The 12,673-nt window shown below is 35.0% G+C and overlaps 1 protein-coding gene across 6 annotated transcripts; it reads left to right on the top strand.

The window, feature by feature from the left end:
* The first annotated feature begins 203 nt into the window (after positions 1-203).
* LOC107787232 (sucrose transport protein SUC4) lies at positions 204-12,255 on the top strand. 6 transcript variants are annotated; one of them, XR_012694866.1, is made up of 7 exons: positions 204-988; positions 2,707-3,449; positions 4,132-4,195; positions 4,276-4,319; positions 6,810-8,393; positions 9,280-9,345; positions 9,442-9,857. XR_012694866.1 is itself a non-coding variant. In XM_075221673.1 (6 exons), the coding sequence occupies exons 1-5, from the start codon at positions 493-495 to the stop codon at positions 8,390-8,392; spliced, it is 1,506 nt and encodes a 501-aa protein (XP_075077774.1). In that variant the 5' UTR covers positions 212-492; the 3' UTR covers position 8,393; positions 9,280-9,529. The 6 variants fall into 6 exon arrangements, 1 of the variants encoding a protein (XP_075077774.1); XR_012694865.1 differs by lacking the exon at positions 9,442-9,857 and adding an exon at positions 12,080-12,255 and having other exon boundaries at positions 211-988; positions 8,234-8,393; XR_012694864.1 differs by lacking the exon at positions 9,442-9,857 and adding an exon at positions 11,384-11,738 and having other exon boundaries at positions 211-988; positions 8,234-8,393.
* The last annotated feature ends 418 nt before the right edge of the window (positions 12,256-12,673 follow it).

Here is a 12,673-nt window from a genome sequence, read left to right as displayed (position 1 = left end):
AAATAGTAATTACGTCGTGATTTTAAAGGCTCATGTTTGATTGAAAACAGTTTAAAACAAAATACAAAATTTTGGTAAGTAAATTAAATGAAAAAAAACAATATATTTCTCCGTCCCAATATGTTAAATCTTATTCGCTTGTCGCTTATCTGGATAACTTCATGAAGATAAATCATTCTTTGATTTTACTAAGCAAAGTAACAAATGATAGCAGTTCATAGACGTAACCAAAGTTCACATTCCTCAATAACAAGTCCAAGCTGGGAATCAACACCTTGTACCATATTTTCCTCGCTCCTTGTCCATATCATGTAATTTTCTTATCCTACAAGGGCATTTTCTTATGATCCTCCAACTCCATTTCCAACACCAATTCCCCCACCTTTCTTTCCACCATTTATCTATCTCTCTCTCTCTCTCTCACACACGCACACACTAGAAAGCACGTATATATAACGTACATGTATACGTAGAAATACAGATACTTCCACGATGCCGGAAGGTCATAGAGGACACAGAACGCGACATAACCGCGGGGCGAGCCGAGAACCGGGCCGGGCCAGAGTACCGTTGAGGCTACTCCTCCGAGTGGCATCAGTAGCCGGCGGGATACAATTCGGGTGGGCTTTACAGCTGTCACTACTCACACCATACGTGCAAGAGCTCGGAATTCCTCACGCGTGGGCTAGCATAATATGGCTGTGCGGGCCGCTTTCGGGCTTACTGGTTCAGCCTTTGGTTGGACACATGAGTGACCGGTGTACCAGTCGTTTCGGTCGCCGGCGGCCGTTTATTGTTGCCGGAGCTGTGTCGATCATGATTGCTGTGTTGATCATCGGTTTCTCAGCTGATATTGGTTGGTTGTTCGGCGATAGGGGTGAGAAAAAAGTGCGGGCTATAGCAGCTTTCATAGTAGGGTTTTGGCTGCTTGATGTTGCTAATAATTTGACTCAAGGACCTTGCCGTGCTCTTCTTGCTGATCTTACTAGTAAGCTCTCCTTTCAATTTTAACTATTACTAGTATCTTTTTTTAAGCACGTGCTTGTGGATTTTTCTGCTATTGCATTTTCTACTATGCTTCTTTATCTGCATTTGAGCTTTGAATTTATAATTTTGTCATTTTGATTTATATATTTGGTAGTCTTCCTTTTTTTCTTTTTCCTTTTTCCTTTTTTTTGGTGGGTAAATTCTCTGTTTCTATCAATGGAATAACGTTTTCTTCTAGGAAAAATCGACAATCATTCGTGGCAACGCGATGGACATTTTTCCGACTTGTGCTTGTAAAGTTATAGTGCTAGAACTCGTATTTAGTGCAATGGACAAAGCTGCTCCTTCCCCTATGTAGCGGGGCAGACCCACAATATACTACCTATACTTAATTTCTTTCTTTCAGCGGATCAATGGGCTGATGAGCAAATTATTCATCGATAAGATATATAGTATTTTTTTTTTAATGACAGTGGTGTCCATTAAGCGCACCTCCAATATTCCGGGTACCTGTTACTTCCCACGGTCCTCAAGCACAAGTACCGGCTAACTATGTCCACTAAAGCTTAGGCAGATAGAAAAAATCGCCTGGTAATTTTATCTCCTTGGGACTATAGTTTGCATTATTTTTATTTTTTAATACTCCATCTGTTCCAATTTATGTGAACCTTTTCACTTTTCGAGATTCAAATATGTAAACTTTGACCAACATTTTGAAATTTTATTTTTCAGTCATATTGAATCTGAGAAGAGTTGTAACTTATAGTATTTTTCGCATAGTTCTTGAATATCTAAATTTTAATATTTAAATATTGAGTTAATCTAATATAATTTAGCGTCAAATATTAGTTAAATTGACTCTCCGAAAGCGAAAAGGTTCATACAAACTAGATCGGAGAGAGTATTAATGTTGTCACAACTGTCTTGAAATTTGTTCCCTTTACTTTTTAGTATATTTTCCTTTTTAGTAGACATTATACTTATGTTTCTGTCTTTTAATTAAAAATGAGACGACTATTACAAGATCCATATTTAATCTGTTTTCTACCTTATAATAAAAAGCAAAAATCCAAATTAAATCTCTTATGTAGGAAATATATATCATAGTCTACAAGCTTTGGCTTTTCAGAATCCTACTTCAGTTTTCTAATTTCTTTAAGAATAAACATTTGCTTATTTAGTTTATTACTTATGTTTTCATGGCAGATGAGCTTAAATGGAGCGACATGTTCAGATTCATATTGCCTACCCCAACTTGTTTGGGCTTGCGGCGTACTTTGTTGTTTGTATAATGTTTTCTTGGTCCACCTAAGGAGCTAGTAATATGTCCTTTCTATATCGTCATTTCATTTTTTGGCCGCACTTCCCATTTGGGGGAGAGCAATATATGCATAAAAAATAGAGAAATCGATGAAAATGGTGGCATTGGTTCAGTTATAGTTATCAGATTTGAGGCAGAGGGCTTCTTGGATTAAGTAGAAATATATAGAGTTAGAGCATCATTAATACGACAAAGAATATAAAATGCTTGGTAGAATCTTTTGTGAGACACCAACTTAATTTTTGATAAGAAACCAACATGTATTGTCTCTTATCAAAAAAAGACACCAACTTACATTAACGACAGGGTATTCTCGTCTTCAATCTGTAACAATTTATTACTTCGGGAAGTTGCCTTAAAAGTTGTGACATCTTTCTTGTGATCTCTATGCATGGTAGGAAAGGATCACAGAAGAACTCGAGTAGCAAATGCGTACTTCTCCTTGTTTATGGCTATTGGTAACATCCTTGGCTATGCCACTGGATCTTACAGTGGCTGGTTCAAGATCTTTCCTTTCACCCTCAGTTCTGCATGCACCGTCAACTGTGCCAATCTCAAGGCTGCTTTTGTTATTGACATTATTTTTATTGCAAGCACTACATATATCAGCATATCTGCAGCCAATGAGCAGCCTCTAAGTCCCAGTCAGGTTACCCCTCATACTAACGAAGAGATTGGAGAATCAAGCCATAGTCAAGAAGAAGCTTTTCTCTGGGAATTATTTGGAACTTTCAAGTTCTTCCCAGTTTCAGTTTGGGTGATCCTGCTTGTCACTGCTCTGACTTGGATAGGATGGTTTCCATTTCTGTTGTTCGATACTGACTGGTTTGGCAGAGAGATTTATGGTGGTGAGCCAAATGATGGAAAGAACTATAGTACTGGAGTTAGAATGGGTGCATTGGGTCTAATGTTGAACTCAGTGCTCCTTGGAATAACATCAGTTTTCATGGAGAAGCTCTGTCGGAAATGGGGGGCTGGTTTCACATGGGGAGTTTCAAACATAGTCATGTGTCTCTGCTTTATAGCAATGCTTATAATTAGTGTTGTTCGGAATAACATGGACATTGGTCTGGATCTTCCCCCAGATGGCATTGTTATGGCTGCGCTAGTAGTATTTGCTATTCTTGGGATCCCGCTGGCAGTAAGTTACTTGAAGTTGTATCCTTCAATTCTTATGCACTAACACATGCATATGTTGGAGAATGGAAAGATTAGACACCTCTAAACTGCAAGTTATCTCCTTTCTCAGTATTATTTATGGACAACCAATTGCTATCTGTCTTTTGTTTCCTACTCAATGCCTTTGTTTGAAACTAGGGGAAGAAAGAAAATAAGATGGAAAATGATAGAGAACTGAAAGGAAATTTAAAACTTTTACATTGTTTTATTATAAGAGTTAAGGGCCAGGGAGAAATAAGTAGGCCGTTTAGTGAGCAGTTTATGGGCTTGTAGAAGATATTTTATTTCTTCTGAAAATTTGGAAACTATCTCTTCCTTTCCCTTTTGTCTTCTGAAACAACGTCAGATTTTGTCAGTCAGTTGACAGCTTGCTCGCTTTCGCTCTTTCTTTTCTTTCGGGTAGACAATATTGCGAGCTGATGACAGTTGAAATCTGTTGCTTTTCAAACTTCTATAAGCTGAAATGATATTATTGTGTAACTGACTGAATCTTGAAGGCTATCAACTGTAACATGATATGGAAGGGTATTAGAGGGAAGTAACTATTACAAAAGGCTTTAGCATAAGCACTATATTTATGTTGGCTTGGAGAGAACTTCGTCCAGGCTCTGATTTTTTTTTTTTTTCAAACTAATTCTTTTCAGATAACATACAGTGTTCCGTATGCTTTGGTATCCTCTAGGATTGAAGCTCTAGGGCTAGGACAAGGTAGGTCGAATTATGTCTCTTTAGCTTATCCATGGATCAAATAGAAAGTAATGGTTCAATTGCTGCTTTCAACCTTGCAGGACTTTCAATGGGTGTTCTGAATCTAGCAATTGTGATTCCACAGGTATCGCTTTGCTCGTCTATTCTTTTGTTTCTTTTTATTTCATGTTGCTTCCAAGCCACTAATTCTATGGATCCAAAAAGGGCTTGTCACAAAATTTCAGCCCTTCCAGATGTTTTGAGTGAAAGCACTATAGAGAAACAGAGGCATAGGAGAAATGAATTTTTTTGGGTATCTTAGAGGAAGAAAAGAAAGGAGAAGGAGAGGAAGGGGAGGGGAATAAAGTTAATGATGTTTCTAGCCAAAAGTAGGTGGAAATACCAAAAGTCTTTTGTGTATTTTTTTTGTAATGTATTTAGTGTTAGAATATAGAGAAATGTGTCTAGAATCTTTATATTTGAATTAAAAATATCTTATGAAATACTCTATAAGACACCTTAGAGTACTCTGTATTTAGTACTCGATGGAACATTTACTTTAACCTTACTAACATTGAAAATGAATACCTACCATATTGTTCATAGCCTATGCTCCTATATAAGAGCATCTCTTGGACATTGTTACTTAATCAAGTCAATGATAAGTTTCTTCTCAGTTCTGTTGGAAAAAAAAAGAAGTTTCTTCTAAAATCACATGGTATCACAGCTTCTAATGTTCTTGGTAAAGACTCAAACAGCTTCCGCTACCTGCGGGTACAATTTGTGTTACTCGTCTAGCCAATTTTTTTTTTTTTTCATTTCTTCCTTTTGGTTTCTGGCACTTCTCCTCTCTCCAGCAACGGGTGCCACTACTCATCTCTCCGGCAACCATTTATGCACCGCTCCTCTCTGGCAATTGTTCAGACACCGCTTTGCTCTCTAAGATCGTTCAAGCACTGTTCATCTCTACCGAGATAGCCATTACAACTTTCTACATGACGATCGCCTTCCTCTAAACCTTGAATTTCTTGTCTCTATTTTGCCAGTTCGAATTATGCTATGTTCTGTCAGAACAGATCTCTCTTAATGAGTAGTGCAAATAGCACTTTATTTTCGCTGTACTGTTACCAACAACTTTCTGGAGCAAAGAATTCCAACACCGTTTTTTTTTTGGTGATTGCCGTTAGGGTATATACTATTAACCATACATTTAGACATAGTATATTTTAATAATTGTCATGGTTAAAAGTCAAAGTGGGAGATTGTTGGGATATATACTATTAACCATGAATTTTGGTTTGCATATACTACCTCCATTCCAGTTTATGTGAACCTATTTCCTTTTTGGTCCGTTCCAAAAAGAATGACCCCTTTCTATATTTGGAAACAATTTTGCTTAAACTTATAATTCTACCCTTAATGAGAAGCTTTTATAACAACACAAATACTCTGAACCCCTTTTTGAATTGTTTAAGACCACAAATTCCAAAATTCTTCATTTTTTCTTAAACTCTGTGCCCAGTCAAATAGGTTCACATAAATTGGAACGGAGGGAGTAGTATTTATTATGGAACAATTGTTATTCAATTTTAATAAAGTTTTAAATAAATCATATATCTGTTTGTCCTTTACTTATATAGTAGATGATTTAGTGTATAGAGTATAGCTTATAAACGAAAGATTAAATCATCGGTTCTTATGAGTATAAAGATCATGTTCACAATCTAATGATGGAATTGGACAAACTATCAGGAATGATTGTAGCACAAGATTAAATATAATTTATCTTGATTATGGGAATGGTTTAATTCCAACTTTTTGTGCTAGTACATTTTGTATGTATTGAACGGACCAAGTAAAGATAAGTATTTTATACTTACTTAATAAAATAAATTCTCTAGCCATTAAATGTACTTATACTCTTAATCTTGATATATTTATTATTAGCTGTGTATATTATTATTGTTTTGATTTATTAAAAGGCGAGATCCTTTCGTGTGTCAATATGCTTGGTAAATTGGACAATAATGATATACATTGGCAAAGTAATATTTAGTTGACGGAATCCATGTCTCGGTCTAGAGATTGATGATACACCTTTATGAAAGCTTATAAATTTTCATGTGTAAACCGTGCAGGTGGATTTTGTATCCGTCACATGAAATAAGTTAAGCGAAAGTCTAAAGGAAATAATTAATTAATTAAATTGTCAGTAATTTAATTTATTTGATTAGTATCTGAATCTTAAAATGGGGAGTTAAATAAGGTTTAATGGAAGAATTTCGAAATTGAACTGAGGAGTGCAATTATGAATTTTTAGTAGAATAATTCGTAATTTATTATGGTAGTATTAATTCGGATATTTCGAATTAAGTCCATAATAGGAAGCCTCGTTAATTAAATACTGCGGTCCCTGCTCTGCCCGAATAATTAGGAATTAAATGAAATTCTATTTCTTGGTGGAAAAGGAAGACCCAACAGGTTTAGGAAAAGGTTTTAAACCCTAAAACCTGTGGCTATATAAAAAGGGTCTTATTCCATAAGGAGGCCATGGGTTTTACTACACGGTTTTCCTGGGAGAAATTCGCCCACACGAATTTCGCTAATTCCGTACATTATTCGGGTCACACAACAGAAGACTGTGGAATTGGAGGACGGTCTCGTGGACGATTTTGCTCTTACTTGAAGGCGCTTTTCGCAATCGCTGTCACGCTTCAAGAGATAAGTATCGATTTTATGTTTGATTAAAATCTGTGATTGTGTGTTGTCTATATTACATGCAAGTGATCTTGGCTATTTGCTTCCGCCGTTTATACTTGTTTTCCATCAATTGCGTACTATTCTAGCGAAGTTTCAGCATTGACTTTCTATGTTTTCAAAATAAGCAAACTCAGGTTTGTTTTCCCACTTTGAGTTTGAGGGGACTTGTCAGAATAAGAGTGTCTCTATTTAGATTCAAAAGAAGTCACTTGGTCTGCTGAAAGTCAAAACATAAATCAGCTGGATTTCTTCTACATAGCAAACTTCTTAGTGTCTTGCTTTTTGCTATAGTCAAAATCAGCATTTCTTTCTTTTGCTTTGGATTCTTTGATTTAGCAATTTAAGATTAAATTTGTTAGATGGCCCTAGGACTTTGGTTTAAAGATTGTGTGGTAGACACACGTCACTTGTTTGGTATTTAAGTGGTAGGAGGGTTATGGGGTGGGTCCATACTCCCTTGAGTGTCGACTTTATGCTCCAACTTTGGGATTGGCCAGCTACCCCATAGGGGATTTCTCAGTTACTATTGCAACAATAACAATTATGCCTCCGTCCCAAGCTAGTGGGGAAGAAATTTCCCTGCTATTGGAAAAAATTATATTTCTTAAATGAACAAAATGCATATTTTGCGTATATTTGTGCAGCAGCATTATAAACTTCCCTGTTATAAAGCTACACCGGTGAACGAACCTTTCTTGACATTTAAACATGGAACCTAACATTGTTCGCCTCATTCAAAGGGGGGCAGTGATTTGCAGGTTTCCCAAATTAGGAGGTTAGTAGTGTGTATACTTTGTGGGAGAAATAGTAAGGTCTGGAAAATTATGTAGTACTTTAGGCTTTTCATGGATGTGTTATTGTACTATAAAAGTTAGAAGGTGGCAGAGGAAATGAAATTATGAGTCTTCTTGAAATGTTCACCTCTTTTATCCCACTATCTCAAATTTTGCTCTTTGCATTAATATATAATTCTGGTATGTTCTCTGCCACAATTGAGAGGGGAAAAAAGCAGCAGTTATGATGACAAGTTAGTAGTGTCAATCGCTGGCAAATAAATATTTTTATAATATGGAGGCATTTCCACGATGTAACTCGCCATTTTGATCTATTTAGCTGTTTTTTCCCCTGCCCTTCTTTTCAGTGAAAAATTTACTAGGCTTAGCAAAGACTTGAAATAATATTGTTATTCTCAGTGTTTTCAGGAGGAAAATTTTACTGCACTTTAATTAGCATGCATCTTGTCACTTTCCGGAAGACGTCTAAGCCAGTAAATGAGATTCATTTTGTTATTGTTCATAGATGTTGGTTTCACTTGGAAGCGGACCATGGGATGAGCTCTTTGGTGGAGGCAACTCACCAGCCTTGGTTGTGGCAGCAGTTTCAGCATTTGCCGGTGGACTTATAGCAATCCTGGCAATTCCTCGAACACGAGTTGAGAAGTCCAAGATCCATGCTTGAGGTATCTATTATCCAAGTATAACTATCAATCTTTGGTCTATGGAGTAGCATTGCAATTATCCCGTGTTAAAGGCGTTTTATTAGGCCTCTAACTGAAAATCTATCCACCCAATTCCTATTAGGACAACTTGGTGACGGGGGTAAATAGATTTTTATTGTTTGGCTACCACTGAGCCCCTACCACTTTTTGTGTTGGTTTCTTTACCTGGTTAATTCAATTTTCAATAGTAACCAAGCTGCATTCATGTCAAAAGCGACACTCATTATTGTGGATAGAAAAAAGAAGACAGAACTTTGTTGAATTTTTACTTATTTTTTAATTGGTGCAAACTGTCCCAATTAACCAACACAAACTGCAGCAAGTCAGTGAACATTTTTCAAGTATAAGAATTACATCATCATCACTGCAGTTGATACTGTGCAGAGTAGATTCAGATATATACTCTATTCCCAACTCCTGTTTATTTAAAAAAGAAAAAAGGATACTATGCCCAAGTCCCAACTGCTTATGAAGTATTGTTGGCTTTAGTTGCTTCTAAACAATCCAGTGCACGATGCTCTGCCACTTTGATGCACATTTTTTGAGGTGTTTAAACTTGTATATTGGAAATTCATTCATTTAAAATCCATCCACAAATTCATGCTCACTAATTGAGATGCAATTTAAACTTATTTTTATCCTTCCTTTTAATACTGTTGTATGTTCATTTATTTTTCGGAAAAAGCTTTGTTTATATTAGTTTCATGATTGTAGAACAAAAGCCTATCATTTGCTTATTAACACTTGTAATCAGTTTAATGGGGATTCCTGATTCTAGGTTTATCTGCTCCACCATCCTTTACCTTTTTGTAAACTATCAGCTGACTGTATTTTATTTCTGTGGTAGGTTTATTTGCCCTGTCGAAAGGCAAGTACAACGGTGCCGATTATTCTCCAGCACTGGGTTTGGCAGGTATTTAATCTTTGCCAGTATCCTGTTGCCTTTTTGACAATTCCTCGATCTAAATGTTGATGAAGTATGGTTTTTTTTTTTTTTTTTTTTTTGGAGGCAATTGTTGTATATAGATCTTCTTTTTTTCATTTAATCAGTCAATGCAAAACACTTTTGCATGAGTGTTTTGTAACCTAGCTCATTCCCTCCGTAGGTTATGATTTCTTTCACATGGCTATTCTACGTGTCCTGAACAAATTTCTGTGTGCTGATTCTCCACTTTCTAGGATAGAGCAAACTTCAGGTATCAGTAAGAGACTTGAGAAATGGAGTATGTTCCTTTGTGCACTTCATTTCTCTCCGAGTATAAATGTAACCCGTAAATTAGTTTTCTCTTCCAATCGCAAATACCTAGAAGGCTTAAGCCAAATAAGTCTAATCCATGTCAACTGTCACACCCCTTTTTACTCCAAAAGATATGTATGTTATGAATTGTTATGGGTTAAAAGAGTTTTTCCATTTGAAGTGACAAATTTGAGTATGGATTATTTATTTACGGAATCGTCACTTGGAATTGATTTATTGGTGTTCTAAGTCACCTTTTATTTGAATCGCTGGTCAAAGGAAGGTTTGACTCTATTTTTAATGGTCCGTAAAAACAAAGTTCAGGTAAGGAATTCTGTTGACCGGGGAGAAGGTGTAAGGCATTCCCCGAATCCCGTGGTTCTAGCACGGTCGCTTTATCGGCTTAAACTTGGCTTGAATTAATTCTGGATAAACTGTGCTTTATTGGATTTTTATGTTTTGCATGTCTGCTTTTATTGACTGATTAATAGATTTATTAACGGATGTTTTGAATAATAAGATGTCTGTAACCATACTACGCAAGTGAATGCATGATCGAGACGAAATTAATTTTGTCATAACAGCGTTACGCAAGCGAATCTGTAGTCATGACAAGGATTATTAGCGTGTTATTATTTTTTGAAAAAATTACTACATTTGAGAAAATTAATTTTAAAAATTATTAAAAAGTCAACTATCGCGCTACGCAAGCGAATTCGCGATTATAATAAGGGGTTAATTTGATTAGGAATTAATTAAGCTACTAAGATTATTGAATTAATTTACTAAATATTAAGCATCACAATATGCAAGTGAGTATTATTTTAAAGAAATAGGCCATGATGGCATTGGACATCTTACAAATTGTTATAGAGAGAGAGACTAGCATTGTATAACTTTTGTCAAAATGGCATTGCGTAGTCATTTTTACGGATGGCTATCTAAAAATAGCCACCGTCGTGTAATTGATTTCTAGCCATTTTAACTTAAAATATATTAATAAATGACATATTTGCCCTTGTCCTTTTTACCATCATGTTTTATGTTTCATTTTTTAATCTTTTTCGCTTTCTTTTTAGAGCAGTGTACGGATTTCGCTTTCGTGAGAACTCTTTCTTTGAATTTAGTCTAGGTTAGGTCCAATTTTCTTCAAATTTGTCTGGGTAAGTATTGTTTTTACAATAATGTGCTTGAATTTTCGTTGTTATTATTGTTTCGTTAGTTTTAAGTTTGATTTCCGTACTGTTAGCGTTTAAATATTTATGGTATTTTAACATCTACGATTTTTTTTCTCTGTTCAATAGTTCGTCTTATTTCTGATAATTTTGTCACTCTGTTATTAGTTTTATGTTGTAATGTTGTAATCGTTGCGTAACTTGTTTTGATAAGTTGCTCGAGTTCTTGTTAAAACTTGAAATCCAGAAAAATGTGCTGGACTTCATATTTAAAAATTTGATTTTTTTGTAATAAATTTAGTTCCAGTATATTATTCTGTAAGTTTGACCTCTGAAGGCTTGTTGTCCAGTATTATATGCTGAATGAGTTTTATTATATACTGGAGTTCTTTTATTTTGAAAATACTTGTTTTTACTGATAATTTTTTGCTGTTTTTTTTTTTAATTTTTTTTTTACATGTTGTATTTGATTATGTTTTTAAAATTCTAGACCAGTATTTGTTTATCGAGTTTTATTTTTGTAATAAATTTTGGTGCAGTATATTATACGGAAAGTCTGTCTTCTGAAGGCTTGCTTCCCAGTATTTTATACTGGATGGTTTTTGTTTATGGAGTTTTTGTAATAAATTTTGTCCAGTATATTATACGGGAAGTCTGTCCTCTGAATGTTTGTTCTCCAGTATATTATACTGGATGATTATTATAATATACTTGAGTTTTGTTTGATTCCAGTATATTTTACGGGAAGTTTGATGTCTGTAAGCTTGTTATCTTGTATGTTATACTGGATCAGTTCTGTTTAGGCTACAGTTTTATTTTATTTATGATTACTTTTTTTGAATGATTATTTGTCTGTATTTTTTTAATAAGCTCTTTGATTATGTTTCTTCTTTATACCTCAGTATTTGTTTCTGGAGTTTTATTGTTTCTAATTAATTTGATCCAGTATATTGTACTTGAAGTCTGTCATTTGTAGGCTTTGTTGTCCAGTACGTTATACTGGATGAGTTCTGTTTATACTGTAGTTCTGTTTTATATACTGGATTCTGATTGTGTTTACTAATCTAATTTGTAATATGCTTTCCCGCCTTGCTCTTGGGGTGACTCGAACTCACAACTTCTTGGTTGGAAGTGGCGGTGCTTACAACTAGAGTAACCCACTCTTGTTAAAATGAGTGGTTTTTATCTTAAAATTATATGAAATATTGCTTATATTTGTTGTATTTTAATTTTAGGAGGGAGATAGATTTTATAACTTTAAGGAGTTGTTTTCTGCTGATTGTTATTGGAAAGGCGATAGAAATTTTAAGCAAATTATTTCATCCTTTTTGTCCGGAACTCAAATGGATATGTTGAAGAACAGTGTATTTGGGAAGTTTTTAGAGTTGGATGAAGTTAGTCACTCTAGGAAGTTGACTATGTTGCTGTCTCAACTTTTCTACAAGGATAAAAGCAAAATAATTTTTAAAGTTTTTGGGCATGATATAGCATTTACAGAAGAGGATTTCCACACTATTACTGGACTTACGATTGAGGCATTCGATTATAGTTTCGTTGACGTTAGAGAGAAGAGAGAATCGTTTGAAGGAAAGGTATTTCCCTGAAGTTAAAAGGGGTTTGTGTCACGACCCAAAATTTATTAAAGGTCGTGATGGCGCCGGATACCGCTGTCAGGCAAGCCCAAAGATAACTAATTAATTTGGTTCATTTTAATATTTTTGAAATCATATTTCTTCAATTAAAAAGTAAAAGATGGAATTTACAGAGTAAGTAATAATATTTTTAACAATTTCAATACAGACACCCATAATCACCCCCAAAATCCAGTG

Source organism: Nicotiana tabacum, chromosome 9, assembly GCF_000715075.1.
Source record: "Nicotiana tabacum cultivar K326 chromosome 9, ASM71507v2, whole genome shotgun sequence".
In the NCBI taxonomy this organism is placed as follows: Eukaryota; Viridiplantae; Streptophyta; class Magnoliopsida; order Solanales; family Solanaceae; genus Nicotiana; species Nicotiana tabacum.
Note: the sequence above shows the minus strand (reverse complement) of the source record. Positions and strands in the feature narration are given on the sequence as shown.

What these genes read in the sequence shown, in the direction of transcription:
- LOC107787232 (XM_075221673.1), top strand. Translation starts at nt 493, where the DNA reads ATGCCGGAAGGTCATAGAGGACACAGAACGCGACATAACCGCGGGGCG. An exon ending in TTCTTGGGATCCCGCTGGCA is followed by an intron (nt 3,450 to 4,131) that starts GTAAGTTACTTG and finishes AATTCTTTTCAG; the next exon opens with ATAACATACAGTGTTCCGTA. An exon ending in AGCTCTAGGGCTAGGACAAG is followed by an intron (nt 4,196 to 4,275) that starts GTAGGTCGAATT and finishes TCAACCTTGCAG; the next exon opens with GACTTTCAATGGGTGTTCTG.